We start from the raw sequence: 18,645 nt of genomic DNA on the forward strand, positions 1-18,645 counted from the left end.
TACAGTGCTGGGAACCTTTCTGGCTTGAACATGTTCAGGCAATGTTCATGCTGCCTTATTCTCTGTAAATTTGTTTGTGAATAAGTCCTGTTGCATCTGGAGGACAGTTTCCTTTGGAGTCATCTATCAGCTCTGACTCTTACACTTTTTCCATGTCCTCTCCAGAATAGATTCCTTGGCACAGAGGGGAGGGTTTGATGAAGACATCCATTCATCACAGTGTTCCAGGTTCTTTCATTCTCAGTACATTGTCCATTTGTCCATCTCTGTTTTAGTTCCCATCTACTGCAAGACAAAGCTTCTCTTGTGATGGCTGAGTGAAACACTGAACCATAGGTCTAGCAGAATGATTTTAGGAGTCATTTTATTGCTATATTTCTTTAGCAGAACAATAGTATTAGATTTTCCCCTAATCCCATGGCCTATTTGTCCTCAGGTTCTTGTCCACCCAAGTAGTATCAGTTCCATCTCATGGACTGGGCCTTAAATATAATCTCTGCTGTACCTGAAAGTGATAATACTGTTTGCTTTTCTGAATTCTATATTTTTAGATATCTAATTATTTGCTTGAGATTCTTTTCCCCCATTTTATTATGCAACTCTTCTCAGTATCATCGTTCACCGGTTCTGCAGCAGTGAAATCTGTATTTGAGGTCTACATTAAGCATATGCACTGTATGGAGCTTTTCTGCCTAAATCACATATAGGTGGTTCATACATGTCTGCTGAAAGGAACATCAGCTTTAGTTCGTTTTGTTTTAATGCTAAGTATTAGTTCCAAATTTTTATTTCTAACAGTTTGGCCCTAATCTCCTCTAGGAAGTTTTTCTTGCAAGTACTAGCTTTAAAATATGTTAGAAACACTTAATGTCAACATCATAATTGTCTGCATAAATCATACAACACTACTGGAGAGTCATAGCCTGTCATCATTTAAATAAGTTCAAAGTGTATAGTGGGAGGTTTGAGAAGTGGACAAGTGAATGGAGTAGCCAAAACAAAATACAAGATTTTCTTAGCTGTTTTAAAAATCAAATTAATGGATTTTCAAGATTCAAAGGATTTTTGTGCAACCATAATGGATACCAAATGATTATCTATTTTTATCAGCAAATATCAATGGGGAAAAAGATTGTTTATCTCACTTTTTGGGAAAAACAATAAGCATTTCCTAACCCATTAGGTAGCTGCTAAGAAAATGTGAAGAGATTGGTGGTTCCTTATACATTATTAAGCAGCTCATTCTTGCAGATACTTCAATAATTCATATTTGAAATATACTTTTTTTCAATAAAATTGGCTTTTAGATACCTCCATTCAAAGAGGTTGTAGTTGTATGATTTCATTTTCTCAGATTATAAAGGAATTCCATGCTTTGTGTAGAACCTAAACACTGTGTCAAAGAGAAAGTTAAAACAATTGTTTATGAAGCGAGGCTCTGTTGTTATGGGAAGTAGTAGTATTTGAAAACTCCATTTGGAGAAATAGTAGATAAAGGACAATAAGAGAAAGGAAGAGGAAAGAAAGAGAGGAAGAAAGAGAAAGCACTATGTATGGGGTATTCCTTACCTCCATTTTTCTGCCCTGTGTTTCCTCAGTCTTCATTCTTAATCTGTTATTTCTTGGAATGGTGACTACTACTAAGCAAGACTGAGTGGATGCTAAAAATAGTAGCCTAGTCAGTGGAAGGTTGTGAGGAGGTTTCCAGTTAGGTCCTTGGAGTTTTTCTACTTGTCTGTGAACCTGACTAAACACTGGAAAGGAACATGGAGGGTACCTTGTGCCCTTGTTCTTTAAATGCCACAGTTGAAGCCCCTTCATGTTACAGATAGTTTACTGAATCTTACACAGCAGTTCTCAACCTTCCTAATGCTGTAACCCTCTAATATAGCTCCTCATGTTGTGGTGAACACCAACCATAAAATTCTTTTTGTTGGTACTTCATAACTGTAAACTATTTTTAATGTAGTCATATGATATGCAGATGGTCTTAGGCAACCCCTGTGAAAGGGTCATTCGATGTCCCCTCCAAAGGGATTAGGACCCAGAGCTTGAGAGTTTCTGATTTTATACTAGCTGTTCATCTTAGTTTGTTGTTTTGAAGAGGAACTCCACCATATTGCTTTTAAATGGGCTGGACTGTCAGAGGATGAAGGCTCTTGAAACCAAATCAGAGAATTTCAGTTCCATCTGTGGAACTCACATGGTGGAGGGAGCGAGCTCATTCCCACTCTGTTCTCAGACCTCCACTTGTGCACCATGGTACATGCCTGTACACATACACACAAATAAAGGAGGGGATTTTTTACTCTGTATGACAAAATTAAAGTTAAGATTATGATTATATGTAAAACTAAGGCTTTTATAAATAAGTAGCAGACCCAAGATATTTCAGCAGTACCAAGCTGTCAAAATGATGCAAAGAGGAAGAGGCAAGGTGGCAACATTATTCAGTGGATAAAGGCACATGCTGCCACACCTGATGACCTGAGTTTGATACCTGGAACCCATATAATGGAAGGAGATCTGAGCTGCACACACATGTAGTAGCACATGAATGCGTACATGTACACACAAACACACTACACACACACAGACCTCCCCCTAATACTTTTCCTAATAAATACTTGTTTTTAAGTTATGCTCGTCTGTCAAATAGTTTCTATATTTTTATGACTTAAGTACATAGTGCCATATTTTAGAAGGTAAAAATTTATTTACTGCTAGGCATGTGGTGCACACCTTTGAACCCAGCACTGGGAATGCAAAAGCAGGTAAATGTCTACAAGCCAGCCTGATCTACAAAGTGAGTTCCAGTACAATTAGGACTGTTATACCTCTCTTTAAAAAATCATTTAATAAATAGTGTTTGTGGGCCATTTGTTGAACATAAGATTGCCATTTAGCCAGATGCTTTGCTTGGACCCTCATGTCATCCAAGATTTGAACATCTATTGGTACTCATAACCCAGGGGTTCAAATGTTTTAAATCTTAACATTTTCTAATACTATCTTAATCTAGAGAATAGCAGCCAAATTTGTATTTTGAAACTGATATTTTTAATATCTTAAACTTCAACATGTTGCTAATACAGAGTAAACAGGATATGTCTGTCAGTGCCAATCACATAGTAGATTCTGGATTAAAACATTCTATTACAGTTTATGTTTAGTATGAAATCTACATTGAAATTTTATAGGTGTGTATTTTATGTATCTCCTAATGACACTGTAAGGATACATAGGACACGGATGTCTGCCTTATTGAGGTTAATTTCAGTAAGAAAATGACAAGTTTTAATGCTGCCTTGTTTCTGCTTAGCAGATCTAGACAGTGGTGAAGACTCTTAGCTTAAGTTTGTCTCTGAATTTTCTAGTTGTATCCATTTTCTAATTTATTGGGCATTTATTTCCATACTGTGCGCTAGAGACAGCACAGAAATTTGTCTTTGTTGAACTTATAACTGTCCTTCATTTTGTTAGTTTCTTGTATTTGGACTAGGGTTTCATAACAATTTTAGGAATCTTTGTGAGCTTTAAGATGAAAAATATTGAACTTGGCATTAGTTGATGGTTTCTTAGTTGATGAAGCTTTTATCTTAATACAATTCTATAACTTTAGAATTTGATATGTTAAAGCAATCTGAATCTAATCGGGACTTTCCTTAAATAGCAAAGCACGGATGTTCATATGGTTAGTGATAGTGATGGAGATGACTTTGAAGATGCTTCAGAATTTGGAGTAGATGATGGAGAAGTATTTGGCATGGCATCCTCTGCCCTCAGAAAATCGTCAATGAGTGAGTATTTGTAACTCTTTGGGACCAGCATTAAACTAGAAAGAAAGGGACTTTTTAAAATCCCGTCTCTGCCTTTAATTTAGAGGAATAAAGCATAAGAGGAAGACATGCTTCATTAGAACTCGAGTCTTCTTGAGTTTGGTATTACTAAGCCTCCAGATTTCCAAAGCACTACTAAAAATGACCAAAAGTGTGTGTAGTAGAACGTTTCAGTGTATGATTAGTTTCAATTTTGTTTACTTTTATCTTAGAAGTTGATTGACAAACTGCTGTACTTTCTGTTGCTAGTCCTTGTTTCCCACTTGTCAGCAATGTCACTGTGAAGAAGAATACTATTACCTTTTTATTCATTGTTGGTATGCACTTTTATGAAGGAAAAATGTAAAATATGTGTGCCATCTTTCTCATTTTCATGTGTGAGATGTATGATAGAGAATAATAAAGGATGCTATGGCCAAAATGACTTCTAAAATAAATTCTTAACTGGGGCTATTCTCTCTGACAGAAATTGATATAATATCTATATAAAGTTGGCAATTTTCCAATTAGTGAATTGTTTAAAGTACTTTCAAATATTTATATAATTTAATCACAAGATACCTATTTCAAGAAAACGACAAAATCTAATTGATGCTGACACATAATTTAGGTGCTTAAAAGGATTGTATCTATTCATTGGGATTTTTTTTGAAGATTCTTTTTATTCTGCTTAATGAAATCTTCTAATGTGTATAAAAATATCCCAACAGATGTATCACAGAAGCTAAACTTAATTTTATTTCCTCATTATTGATTAAATATATTTCTTATATGTGGGATTAGATGTTATGTGGTTTGTTTTTTGTGTCTATTTGTTTTGTTTTTTTTGTTTTTGTTTTTTCTTTTGTTTGTTTTTTAGTGCCAGAAAACGCAGAAAATGAAGGAGATGCCTTATTACAATTTACAGCAGAGTTTTCCTCAAGGTAGGGTTAGGATATTAACTATAAAATTGATGTTGTCTTATACTACTGTGATTTTTCTTTTTTGGTGAAATTTTAATTATAAATTAATTGTTTAAAATTTTTCCTTGGAATAGTCAAAGGATTTATCTGTCTATCTTATAATATTAAGAGAGAAATACATACTTTTCAATGTGATATACCTAATGAACCATTTGTGGCAATGCAGAAATGTATTCAGTTTGATAGATGGATCACTCCTATATTGTCTTATGTTCCTCAAAGGACTAGGATATATCATACTAGTTATGGTTCATCCTAAGAAAAACAAAAACCGTTTACCCACTTTTAATTTTATTAATAGTTAAAAATTTAAATGTAAGTGAATTTTTCTTTTAACTTTTTTTTATATTCTGTAGCTTTTTTTTCTGACTTTTTAGTATGTTCTTTATATATTTTCAAGTCTACTGAGGTGTTTAAAGAGACTTATTATTTATTTAATGTAAATGATATTCCCCTTTTAGTGTTATCTTGGCAATACTATAAAATATGGAAACTTTATAAGAATCAACTTTCTTCTTCTATGGTAGAATTCTTAAGTATATGAGCTAAAATGAGAAAAAATTAATGTAACTCCAAAATCTGGTGAAATTAAGTAACCTAGAAGTACTTCTTGTAATATAGTTTCATAATAATCATTAAATATATTTGCTTATTGTTAAAATTTCAGTGTCCTAATATATTAGTACAGACCAAGAAGAATTTTTAAAATTTACAAATTTCATTTGGGCATTATGAAGTGATTTGATGTTTGGTTTGTACTGGGTATTAGCTGCAATATTTGCTTACCAATCATTGATTCAGTTTGTGAGACTTTGATATGAATTTCAAACATTTCTTTACTAATATATATTATTTTTCCTATAGATATGGTGACTGCCATCCTGTATTTTTTATTGGCTCATTAGAAGCTGCTTTCCAAGAGGCCTTCTATGTGAAAGCCCGAGACGTAAGTCCAGTCTTAGAGATTCTGATTGTACTGTATTGGTTTACCACTTGATGTGAGACAGTGTTTAACATTTCTTACAGTGTTGAGATTGAAGTCTTGATTTTGTTTCCATTCATCTACCAACCTTCACCAAGATGCCCATTTCCCTTGTCACCTGTAGCCTTTGCAGAAGAATTTGTAGCCTGGGGCATAGGGGGTTGGTAGACATGTTTACAAGGAACCAGACTATATGTTTATATTTTTGTCAGTTATATAGATGAAAATTTCCTAATAGAAAATTGTCCTCAGTCCATTCCCAAAGTGTTTATTCCTTTGTAACACATATAATAAAAACCCAAAGACAGATAATGGGATTCAAGCTGAAGATCAGAAAAACAAAGCAGCCAACCACTGAAGAGTGCTTTCGTCTTTCAAAGTAGGGTGATTCTATCTTCAGCGTGACTGCAGACTGAATACACTGTACTTCTGTCTCCACCTGCCTTATATTCCACCTGCCTTATATTCCTCTCTATTGCTGGCATTAAAGGTGTGTGCCACCATTGTCAGGCCTGTATGGCTGAATAGTGTGGCTAGCTTTGTGCTCTAATCTTCAGGCAATCGTTGTTAGATATAAACGAGATATCACCACATTCCTTTTAAGTAGTTTCAATTTAACTGTGTAAACTGTATTCTAACGCCTCAGTCATGACTAAAACCTTGTAGCACCAAGTATAAGGTTTAGCATCCCTAACTTAAACAATCATAATCTAGATTGCTCCAAAGTACAAACCTGTTTCAGCCACATGATCCCCAAAAGCTGAGAATTTCCAATATTTGAATTATGGAAATCAAACTATGCAAATATTCCAAAATCTGAAAGAACTGAAAGTATGCTGGCATACTTCTATCCCAATCACTTTACATTATAGCTATGTATACATTCAGTCCTATGACGAGGTGTCAGGGGTTTTTTTTTTTTTTTTTTGGGGTGGGGCAGGAAGGTACTGTTTTTCTTTTGCTGTAGGGTTTTTGAGAGAGAGTTTGGAGTTTTTTGTTGGTTTGTTTTTGCTATCCTATAAATTGAGCCTACTTCTTGTATACTATAGACTAAGAGCTGTAGCCCATCAGCAACCACCCCTTTAACTTTTAAATTGAAAAAAGAGTCTCACTGAATTGCCAAACTGCTCTCAAGTTACTCTTGTGGCCCATGCAGGCATAAATCAGTTTCTTCCACCCCTATTTAATTCTAATTTATAAATAAATCAGGGATACTAAGAGATTAAGAGAACTAATTATGAATTGGAGAGATAGCTCCACAGGTAATATATACTGCTCTTGCAAAGGAGTAGAGTTTAGTTCCCAGCATCCATATTGGATGCCAACTAATAAAACAATTACAGCAATATTCTGCAATAAAAGTTAGGTAAATATTTTTTTCTCTCTCAAAGTATTTTTATGTGTTCAGCTTTTCACTCAGAGGATACATTTTACAGCACATTCGTACAAGTAACATCCCTACTTTTGCTCTCTGGGAATCAGCATAAAAGAAAATAAGGGTTACTTAAAGACACACATTTTAATACACTGAAGTCTAGCTTCTAACCAAGATAACTGCTAAATTACCAGTGGGTAGACACTATATGTGATACTATCTATATGGATACTCAGGACAAAGAGATGATCCTGAGAGCCCCCTCTCTGCCTTCTTGTCACAGGGAGGTTGTCTAATTGCCCAGGTTTTTACAGGGTGCCAGGGATCAAATTCATATTTGCACATCCATCTCCCTAGCATCAGTCAGTACATTTTTATGATGAATTTTTTTTGATTACTCAGATTAAAAATACAAAATATTACCTGGAGCAGAAAATAATTATGATTGCATTATTTAGAACTAAGGATGTAAACTTGATAGAGTATGTACTTAGCATACATAAGGTCTTGGTTTTGATCCCCAGCCCATACATAGAAAAAAATATTTTAATCAACAAATAATTAAAACTTCATGCATACTTTTAATGTTCATAATAGCTGTGTAATGGGATACTTTTCCATCTTGGTCCTACTGGACTGGTTTTTCTCCACCCCCTGCATCCCAGGAGCCTATAATGAAATAACCACTCAGAGACTTAATATATATTTATAATTGTTTGGCCATTGGCTTAGGCTTCTTACTGGCTAGCTCTCTTTTAATTATCAACCCATTACTGTTAATCTATGTATCACCACATTGGCTTATCAGTGATGCTCAGGCCTCTTGACACCTCTCCACCTCCACCCTTTGAGGCTATGTGGCTTCTGTCTTTTTGTCTTCCTCTTCCCTGTCTCTTTGTTCAGAATTCCTGCCTGTTGAAATTCTTCCTCTCCACTGGCTGAAACAGCTTTATTCTTCAACCAGTAAGAGAAACACATAGTCACAACATACAGAGGACTTCCCCTTCACAACTAATCTTTGGGAGTTTAAAAATTTAAAACTTCACAGAAACATTTAGGATATCTTATATATTTTGTTAGACATCTCTGAAATCATTTCAACTCAAATTGTTACCCCTAAAAACATAAGCCATTTACAAAACTGTGAGATTCTCCTACATAACCACAATATGGTTGTCACTTAAAATAAGACTAAAAATAATTACAAAATTTCAGTTCCCTAGTATGCGTATATACTTTCTCAGTTTCATTTCGAAAGTTTCTGTGTATACTACAGCTTTAAATACAGATGCTTGAATAGGGTGTTTATCGCTAACAAAAGAACTCTTATTGAATTTTCATGTAGATTTGTTCAGACTTATAATCTCCAGAGAGGTATAAGCTCTTGTTTATTAACTCCTGGATATTTCTAATGAAACAATTGATCATTTGCTTTTATTGGTGTCTACATGTTTTAGCAGTGGCAAATCATGGAAACATAATTACATAATTTGCTTATTACAGTCATATCAAAAGTTACTCACCTCTCAGGAATGCTGAATTGTTTTTATTCTTTCCTTCTTACTCAGTCAGGCCCTTTTCTTTGTTCACTTCCCTTTTCTAATTTATAATTAATGGATAGTTTATTACATTTCCCTGAACTCAAGAAAAACCTCATAGTGGATAAATTGTTCAAAATTAATCTAAGTCAGTGTGCTTTTTACAGTCACCAAATAAGTTTTATTTCACTATTTTGGGGGAATGACAGGAAGGAAACCTAGACTTGCTTTGAACTCCTAGTGCCCCTGCCTCCACCTCCCAAGTGCTAAGAGTTTAGGCATATGCCTGCATGTTCACTCTAGGAATAATAATACTGCTTAATATGATATTATATGGCTTATAAACCATTTTCCTGAGATGGAAACATTTAGTATTTAATGTTGCCATTTTAAAGATGAGGAAACTCAGAAAAAATGGTTGATGTTTCCAGAGATGCATCAGCAGTGGATAGTAGAAGCCAAATGAGAGTTCATGTGTTCCAACACAGCCATGTAGGGTTTGTGCAGACATCTCTGCTGTCTACTACATTGTAGGTCTCACTTATGAAAATCCATTTCTGTTTTTCAGATTTTACATCTCCACGTTAGAACAAATAATTTATTTTAATTTCTCAATTATTTTAAAGACAACAATTTGCTAATGTTCAGACGTTTTGAAGCAAGTGTGACTGTTAGTTACTGTGGCACTTTGCCTAAATTTCTTTCATCTTAAATATCATGTTTAATTTAAACTTCAGAAGGCACATTAATTTTACCAGGGCAACAGACGAGCCTCAAGCACCAGCTTTCTTCACTTGAATTGAGAAATTGAGTTCCAAGAGTAAATAAAAACAAGATTGAAGATTTAAATCCTCTACTAGGCTTTTTGAACTTATATACTCATTAAATGTTTATTGGAGTGGTAGGATTACAAAGGATTTAGGGAGCTTCATCAACTGGTATATAGTTAATCACTAAGTAAAACACTACATTTGATAAAGTGTTTCTCACGATGCCACATTCAATCCATCTTAATGAAAACTGCTTCCAGCTGATTTCGTTTGAGAGTACTTGGTGAGAGTGTTCACAGTTCTTCTGCCTGCTTCTGAGAACTTTACTATTGGCTAAATAAAGCAGATTAAGTTTATTATGGATTCTTATGTTTCTTATGACTTATAATCAATTTTATAACCTTCCTTGCTTTTAACTATGAAGGATGGTCATTCAGTTAAGAGTTATAAATATTTATCACATGTCTACTTAGTGTCTTATATATAGAGATGTCCTTACTTTGACAGTTCAGTTTAGCCAGTAAGATAAGACAATATAAACAGACCCATATTGTACAATGTGACTTAGAAGAAATAAGAACAGTTACCTTGTCTACAGATAGGGTTTCCAGTGAATATTTTTAGAGGAGATATCTCTAATCTGAATCTTAAAAGTTAGTGAGAAGGGAATCTCACACTGCAACCCAGGCAGGTCTCACAGCTTGCAACCATGTGGCAGTACACCCAGCTCAGACTAGAATCTTAGAATAAATAATACTTGGGGAAATAACACTGTTCCAGAAAGTTATGCCTGACGGACAGTGGTGGCACACACCTTTAATCCCAACACTTGAGAGGCAGAGGCAGGTTGATAATGTGAGTTTGAGGACAACCTGGTCTACAGAGTGTCTTCCAGGACAGCCAGGGCTACACGGAGAGACCCTGTCTTGAAAAAAAAAAAAACAAACAACAAAAAGTTATGCCTGTAAAAGATTAAAATGAGAAAACTATAACCAACTTGGTGTTACAGGGTCAAAAATAAACTGAAGTCCTAATTAGAGTTATATTGTAGGTATAAAACTGGGAAGATCAGTGGAGTCAGTATTAATGAAGTTTCCCAAAGAGTTACCACTGACCACTCCATAATTATTTTGAGAATTTTTGATGATTCTCCTGATAACTCCCTATCTCTCCTGCTGCTGTCCCTACTGAGGGTCACAAGATGAATCCTGAAGAATGACTGGAGATTATAATGACAAACAAACTAAGAGCAATAAAATCCCCTGCCAGAGTTGCCTTACTAGAGAAGGATTGTTTCCCAGGCTTTTCTGCTGTGAGAGAGGGCTTTGATCTTGTTGTGGTCTCTAAATCTGACTTCACACTCAGAACTCTTTCTAAATATTATTCATTATTAAAGAAACCAGTACTCAGGTTCCTATTTTCACTTAGTAGTAGTAATTCTGTTGACAAGTTCTCTAGAGCACATGGGGAATGGGGGGTGGGGGGCAGTGAGCGGAGAGGGAACTAGGAGAAAGAGAAGAGGAGGAGAGGAAAGCACATGGGACTAGGAAGATTGAGTCGGGGAGGAATAGAAGACAGAAAAGAAAGAGAGGGGGAGGGAACGAGAGAGAACATAAAAGAAGGAGCCATTATAGGATTGAAGAGAAAACTGAACCTAAAGAAATGTCCAGATACCTACAAGACTCCAACTAACAATTTGAACAACAGTGTAAAGGCTACCATAAATGCCCTTCCCTGATAATGAGATCTACGACTAACTTATGCACCATCATGGAGCCCTCATCTAGTACCTGTTAGAAACAGAAGCAAACACCCACAACTAAACACTGAGCTGAAATAGAATCCAGTTACAGAGAGGGAGGACAAGACCAAGCTGCAGAAACACATAGAGACAGCTGACCTGAACAAGGAGGAGCTAACGGGCACCCAGACTGACAGCTGGGTATCCAGCATGGGACTGACTCAGACCCCCTGAACATGGGTCTCAGCTAGAAGGCCTGAGCAGTTTAAGGGACAGTGGAACCAGGATGTATTCCTAGTGCACAAAAAGACCTTGTATGCACATCCCCCATGGAGGGATATGCCCTTAACCTAGAGACAGGAGAGAAGTTCTAGTCCCTACTTCAAATGACTTGATAGATTTAGATGACCCCACCTGGATGGCATCACCCTACTTGTGGAGTGGGGATGGGGGAATGGGAGGGGAGGGTGGTCAGGATACATGCGAGGGGGAGAGAAGGAAAGAGGGAGTAGGGAGGGAGAGGGAACTGGAATCAATATGTAAAAATAAACAAATAAATAAATAAAAGAACTCTGTACTCAAAAATAAAACAACTCTCTAGAGGGGTGGAAAGGTAAGTAGACATTTCACAAAAGAAGTCACAAATAACCAGCAAACTCAAAAATACCAACACCCCAGTTGCCAGAAAATATAAAAGCAATCACAATGAGGTTCCATTGTATACCCCTCCCCCAAAACACTTAGTGCAAAGGGCTGTTTAGGCTAAGTTTTGTCAAGAACACTAAGCAGCATTAATTCTTGGCCAGGCAAGGTAACACACACCTGTAATCCTATTACTGAGGCAAGGGGGCCAGGAGATTGACACCTGTCTATGCTACACACCAGCACTGTCCTAGACAAAGAAACAATAAATAAGCCAAAATAGGTAATTGTCCTATATCATGGGTGGGAGTCTAAAATCACAACCACTATGATGAAATAAAAGCCAAGACATTTCTATGGGGCTGTGTGTGTGTGTGTGTGTGTGTGTGTGTGTGGGTGTGGGTGTGTTGTGTGTTATGTATGTATTGTGTGTTATGTGTGTGTCCTTGATGTTACAAAGCTTATGCCACAAAGACTACTATGAGCTGGGTGTAGTGGCACACACCTCTAACCCCAGCACTCAGTGGTGGAAACAGGACAATCTCCACAAATTTGAGGCCAGCCTAGGTATATATATAGTTCTAGACTAGCCTGGACTACAGGATAAGACCCTGTCCAAAAAGAAAAGGAAGAGGAAATAGTGATTCATAAGTAGATATCCATGTACAACTGTTTCAACTTCTCTACAAGTTTGAATATTTTGAAAGTAAACTGTTGATGGGTTTGGTGGGGTTTGTGGATACCAAGCCCATCTAATCGCGCTCAGAGCAACAGTATTAGTGGTAGCTCCCAGAGGAAACAACTTTAAAAAAAAAAAAAAAAAAAGAACACTTTAGATCCTACCTCTGAACTGGAGAGCTGCTGAAAATTATGGCGACTTCTACTTTATATGGTGCTTGAGAATTAATTGGAAAGCTATCCGTAACTACCTAGGACCATAGTTAAGCAGTTTGTGATCAATTTGAAAAAGGTATGTAAAATACCAAAAGCAATTTTCTCATTGACTCTGAAATATCTCTGAAACTAATCTCAGGGCTTTGAGAATCCCTGTGAAAACCCAACCTCAAGTTGAATATTTCCCATTTACAGGGTTTCTTTGTCTCTTTTTATTATATTTACTTTCAAGAAGTGGCCAATCTTTAGGTGCTTCCATTTGTACTGTGTCACTTGGAAGGAAGTCTAAATGCCCTAACCCTAAACCTAAACCTAACCCTAACCTTAACTGTGCAGGTACAGTTCTGCATTAGTTAGAGAGTCTTCCACATCCCATCATTGAGAAAAACAAGCAGACAGACTTCTTAATGCTTTGAAAAATATGTCTAGTGTGTCTATTATAATTAGGGTTTTTTTTTTCTATTGAAGTTTTTACATTACTCTTGACTTCCTTAAAGGGAGGGCAGTATCTTAGATGTCAACTTTAAATGAGAAGATAGTATCCTACACACTTATAATGCTGATAAAATTTTTTAGAAAAATATTTTCTCTTTATGTAAATGCTTTTTGCTATATATTATAGTAGTATAGATTCATTTGAATTAAAAATAAAAGTTACTATGTAATTGTGAACCTGAAAATAGACTATGAAGTATTTTCACACAAATCATTGTAATTCCTTTGATTTTCAGCAAGAATGCATTATTAATATGTTTTAATGAGAAATTAATTGTTAATTCATCTTTAATTCTTCATGGCTGTAGTTTGCCCATCCCTTTGAATAATTAAAAAAAAAAGAAAGAAAGAAAGAAATAGGTCTTCTATGGACTTTGAGTTCTCTGCCCTTCCCCCAATCCCTGTAGCAGAGGTGGGATGTTTGCTACTACCTTTGAAATTATATATGTCGTATTCCTATTATACTGACTATTACAGGCTATTATTTATTAGAGAGATAGTGTTAACCCTCTTAAAAGTTATTATCAGGTAAGAAAAATCCTGCTTGTCTTTGTGAGATTGGGTGTGTGGGTGATACTAGGATCAAACAGGGCCTTACTCCTGCTAACAAACACTACTACAGAGCCATAGCTTCATTACTTTTAAGACATTCTTTTTCCAATCCTTGGTAGTTTGTTTCCCAATGTTCACTTTGTAATACTGATGAGATAAATACTTTGATGTGGCCTAAACTGCATAGTTCCTTTCCACTGTGTTTCCTCCCCTAACCTGACATGCTCCCTAAAGCATACTTACCTCCCTATAGTTTGTAGTTAAGAGCTAGACATTTGAGCCCCTAATTTCCTTGTTTAAAATACTTCAGTCACATGTTGGCCTCCTGCCAAGGTAATTCATGGCCCAAGTATTAAGTGTGAGCAATGAAAATCTACACCTGATGAACATTTGTCAGCTTATTTTATAAAGAAAATTTGGGTTTACTTTACCCCTTATTCCTCATCCCCTCCCCTGCTTTCTGACTTCATGTGACAGCTTTCCCTGTGTAAAATTCAAAAGTACCTATCTTTAGCATTTCAGAATGCTATTTTAACATTTGCTCAAGGGGTTGGGAAGAAGGCATTATTTTGTCATTTCTTCATCTTAGGTAATTATTTCCCTTTAAAATTGTGGAGTTTGGTTCCTGTCTATTGGTCTTGAAATCATCTCTGATATCAACTTTGAGTATTGAATAAGGGAATCTGCTTCACAATACAACTTGCAGTGGCTCTTGAGTCTATGTGCTTGCTTGCTTGCTTGCTTGTTGGCTATTTGTGAGAGGGTTTTCTGTAACTGAGACAGACCTTAAATTTGCTGTATAATTAGGGCTGGCTTTGAACTCTGGTCCTCCTCCCTTCAACTCCCAAGGCTTATTTATACTCCTTCACCACCATGCTTAGTGGATTGTCAGAGTTGGAGGAAAAGAGTTTGGGAGGGACTTGAGGAAGGAAAGTGAAGGGAGAACATGATGTGATTATATGCTAATTTAAAATATGTAAATAATAATAAACAAAAATTTAAGCTCTATGAAGCCTAAAATGGTTGTCATTAATGGCCAGATCAAGACAGAGCATGTAAGTATCCAATAAATATTTGATGAATAAATAATTAAATGTGACTTTAAAAAAAATAGCTAAGAGTTCTTGCAAGCTGGGATTTGGCATTGATATTTACCAAACTTCTTTCTTTAATTTTTTTTCTTCTCATTTTTATTCTGTTTTTCTTCATCACCTAATTTTAAATCTCAACTTTATAATTTCAGCTCAAGTATCACCATTATGATAAAGCAGCTAGTCTGATGTTTATGGTTTAAAACTACTCAGTTGTTTCTCATAGCCATTGCTTTGCTAGATTGTTTCCTGTGATGATTAATATTGTGATTTTGGTATGGTCTAGAATCACCTAAGACATGAGCCTCTGGGCATTCCTGTGAGGGATTATTTAGACTTGGTTTATTGAGGGAGGAAGAACCACTTCACCTGTGGGTGGTACAGTTCCATGGGCTAAGGTCTTAAATTGAAGAAAATGGAGAAAGGTGAACTGAGCATGAATATTCATCAGTTTCCTGGTAGTGTGTAAGCTTTTCCTGTTGCCATGTCTTCCCACAATGACAGCTGTATATATCCTCTAGACTATAAGCTGAAATAAACCTTGCGTTCCTCGTGCTGCTACTTCTCAGGTGAAAGCAGCAACACCAGTGACTAATTAACCCTCCTCACTATCACCAGCAGGGGGGAAAAGTAGTAGATTTTGGTCCCCTAGAGATATGACACCCAAAAGAGAAAACTTATTTCTAAGATCCACACAGCTGGGAAGTACCAAAGCAGAAATTTGAATCCAGTTGGATTCCTTGCTGCCTTTCCCCTGCTTTTACCATGTACTTAATATTGAATCAAGTTGGATACTGGGTTAGACCTATGAGCATCCATATACAGGAATACCACTGTGGTTTGGGATAGTGGCACACAGTTTTAATTTAAGTAATCTTGGTAGGAGAATCAGAACTTCAGGATCATCCTCCACTATGTAATAAGTGTCTCAAAATATTTAAAAAAAAAATGGGACTCAGTGCATACACTTGAATACAGGCTTCATTCACAACCTTACATTCAATGAGGTGGAAGGAAAGAACTGACTCCAGAGAGTTGTCCTCTAGCCTCCACATAAGGAATATAGAACACACATGCCTCTTAAACACACAAAGTAGTGAGATAAGTTAAGTAATTAAAAAACCAATACTAAAATAAGATACTTACAAAATAATGTTTTGGAAATAGTTTAGAACATTTGAGTATGTATTCTATTTTAGATATTAGTATACTGATAATGAATTATTTGGTGTAATGAAGATAAAGCAGATGCTTTATTCTATCAGTTGTGTCAGTGAATTGCCCATCAACTTGAAAGAGGTCACAAAAGTAATAACGCAAAAGTGGGAAGGAGACAAAATCAGATACCTTGTTCCACAAAGGAAATTATTTTACACTGTAATTTCTTGTACTGAAAAAATATTTCTCCAAATTATTTGTCATATCAACATTAACATCACTGAGAGAATACAGATTTTGTGTGCAATGATACTTGAAAATGAGCTCTTCAAGTAGTATATTAGCATATTCCTCTTCTTGAATGAATGTATGTTCTTTTCTGGATTTTGAGATATCCCTTGCTACTTCTTGCTTGCTCCCCACCCACTTCTTTAAAATGTGGTCTCATATAAGCCAGACTGGCCTTGCACTTGATATGTAGTTAAGGATCATCCTGACTTCTAACTCCTAATCCTCTTTTCTCTGCCTCCGGAGTGCTAGGATTACAGACCTGCGCCACCATACCATGTTATGCAGTGCTCAGGATTGAATTCAGGACTCCAGACATGGAAAACAACCAATCTACCAACTGAACCACATCCCAACTTATTTCCATTCTAATGTTCTGTATTTCTGTGAAACTAAAGTTTATGTTTGTTAGCCACTGTATCTCAAGGTGAAGTCACATGGGTTACTGCTGGCTGGGCAATTTCTGAGCATCAGCCTAATACCTTAGCTCCTAGATTTGAAGATGCTTGACACTGAAGGCACAATTAGCATCTCAGATTCCATTGTCAGAAGAAAAATCCCAAGAGCTGCTTAATCTCTAGATCATTTTCATGGCTATCATTTTCCTAGGAATTGCTTTCAAATGTGATATTGATAGTTCTGGAATCTTCATCTTCACAGTACCTTTTTATTTAGTAGCTGCTACAGATCCAGTACAGTAAATAAGTATTTAACATGCTTTATCTAAAATTTTCAGTATGTCTTGCTTCATGGTCAGAAGGCTGGTAGGAGACAGAACTAGGATTAGACCAAGGTGTTCTGCTATTTTAATTCTTGGAGACTTCCTTACACTTACCAAAACAGACCACAAATTGATAGTGCTTAACACATCACAGTTGCATGATTATCTCACCCATATTCTCTCCTCCCCCAATTTTGTAAGGCAATGAAATGTTGTGGTCTGCATTTTATATTCTCAGTGTCTTAACACGTGGCATTCCATGTTATTAGATCAAATTATAAATGGGCTAAGGGAAAATGGGTTATAGTAATGGAAGCACACAACTTTTTCTTCGTTTTTTTTTTTTCTGTGTACCAGATGCCCTTTCTTCACAAACGTACTTTTTTTTTTTTTATTACTTTGCAGTTTCTTCTCTCCTAAATTGCATGATTTGCTAAACTCAGTTCTATCTATTTGGACCGATACTGAATTGAGCTCAGCAGGAGAATCAAAAGTCTGAGCCTAGACATTTATCTTTGCCTATAATTTAATTTAATCTGATTTTTACGTCCCACATTGAATATGTTCTGCTTACTTACTGTCTTTTTAGAAAGGGGGAAAAAGTTTGCATTGAGAATTTCCCATGTAAGAGGAGCAAGCTGAGATTACTCAGCTTCCTCTTTTAATGATACTCTGGGAGTGCCCTGGCCTGAAGATTCTCTTTGGATACTCTTTTTATCATCTTTCTCACATTCCACTTAGGACTTAAAGTGGGAATTTTTAAGTGTGTTTAACAGTGTCAGGGGTTTGTGTTCTTGGATCGAAAACTGTTTCTCCAGAGCCTTTTTTCTCCCAGCTCCAGTGAAAAGAGGAGCACAGCGAGCCAGTGGCTTTCCACAAAGCAGCGCCTCCACAAAGGAAAGATTAAGGGTTTAGAGAGAGGTCAATGTGGGTTTTTCTCTAACTAAACACTTTCCTAAAGTTTCCTTGTGAAAAAATAATGAAGTCATCTCAGAGTTTTTAAAGAATTTTTATTTCTTTTTCACCGTCTGCATTCGCTTGTCTTCTCAGCATGGATGTTTAATCTTCCTAGGCTTTGTGAATTGGCCCAAATGAATAAGTGGTGAGCTGTCTCTCTAGGAGCCAGAGGCTTATTCTAAGGGCCTAATCACTGAGTAAACACATCTTTGCCCTCCCTCTCACAACTGCGATATAATAGTCGAGATTCTAGCACAGTAACCTGGATATTGCAGGGACCCATGCTTTGAAATGCAGAATGCCTGATCCTCCAAAACAGACAGTGCCTGGTCTCTGCCTGCCTCTTTCTTCTTTTTAAAATTAAATATTGCCAAAGAGATGCTTTTTTTATTGCTTGATATTGTGCATTTGTGCCCTGGATTTCCAAGTTTAGTTTCAGTCAACACTATCAGCTGCACTTATAGGGAACTCTGCATGTTGGGTGTCTTAGTAACCTCTTGGGCATATATGTATTTGGTTTGGGAGAGCATTTAAATTAAATCAGTGAGATAGCAATGCAAATCACTAATCTCTTTCCCAAAGTCCAAATGTTCCCTTGCAGTGTTTCTTGAGAGAAATAAGCATTTTAAAGATTTAGCTA

General features: G+C 36.2%; 1 protein-coding gene across 1 annotated transcript in view; it reads left to right on the forward strand.

The window, feature by feature from the left end:
• Positions 1-18,645, forward strand: part of Faf1 (Fas associated factor 1) — a 271,924-nt gene that overhangs the window by 161,083 nt on the left and 92,196 nt on the right. Inside the window, exons 10-12 of the mRNA XM_051188455.1 lie at positions 3,674-3,800; positions 4,699-4,762; positions 5,666-5,747. Of these exons, the coding sequence (XP_051044412.1) occupies positions 3,674-3,800; positions 4,699-4,762; positions 5,666-5,747 (273 nt within the window). The remainder of the gene's footprint in view (positions 1-3,673; positions 3,801-4,698; positions 4,763-5,665; positions 5,748-18,645) is intronic.

This window comes from Phodopus roborovskii, unplaced genomic scaffold, assembly GCF_943737965.1.
Source record: "Phodopus roborovskii unplaced genomic scaffold, PHOROB, whole genome shotgun sequence".
NCBI lineage: Eukaryota > Metazoa > Chordata > Mammalia > Rodentia > Cricetidae > Phodopus > Phodopus roborovskii.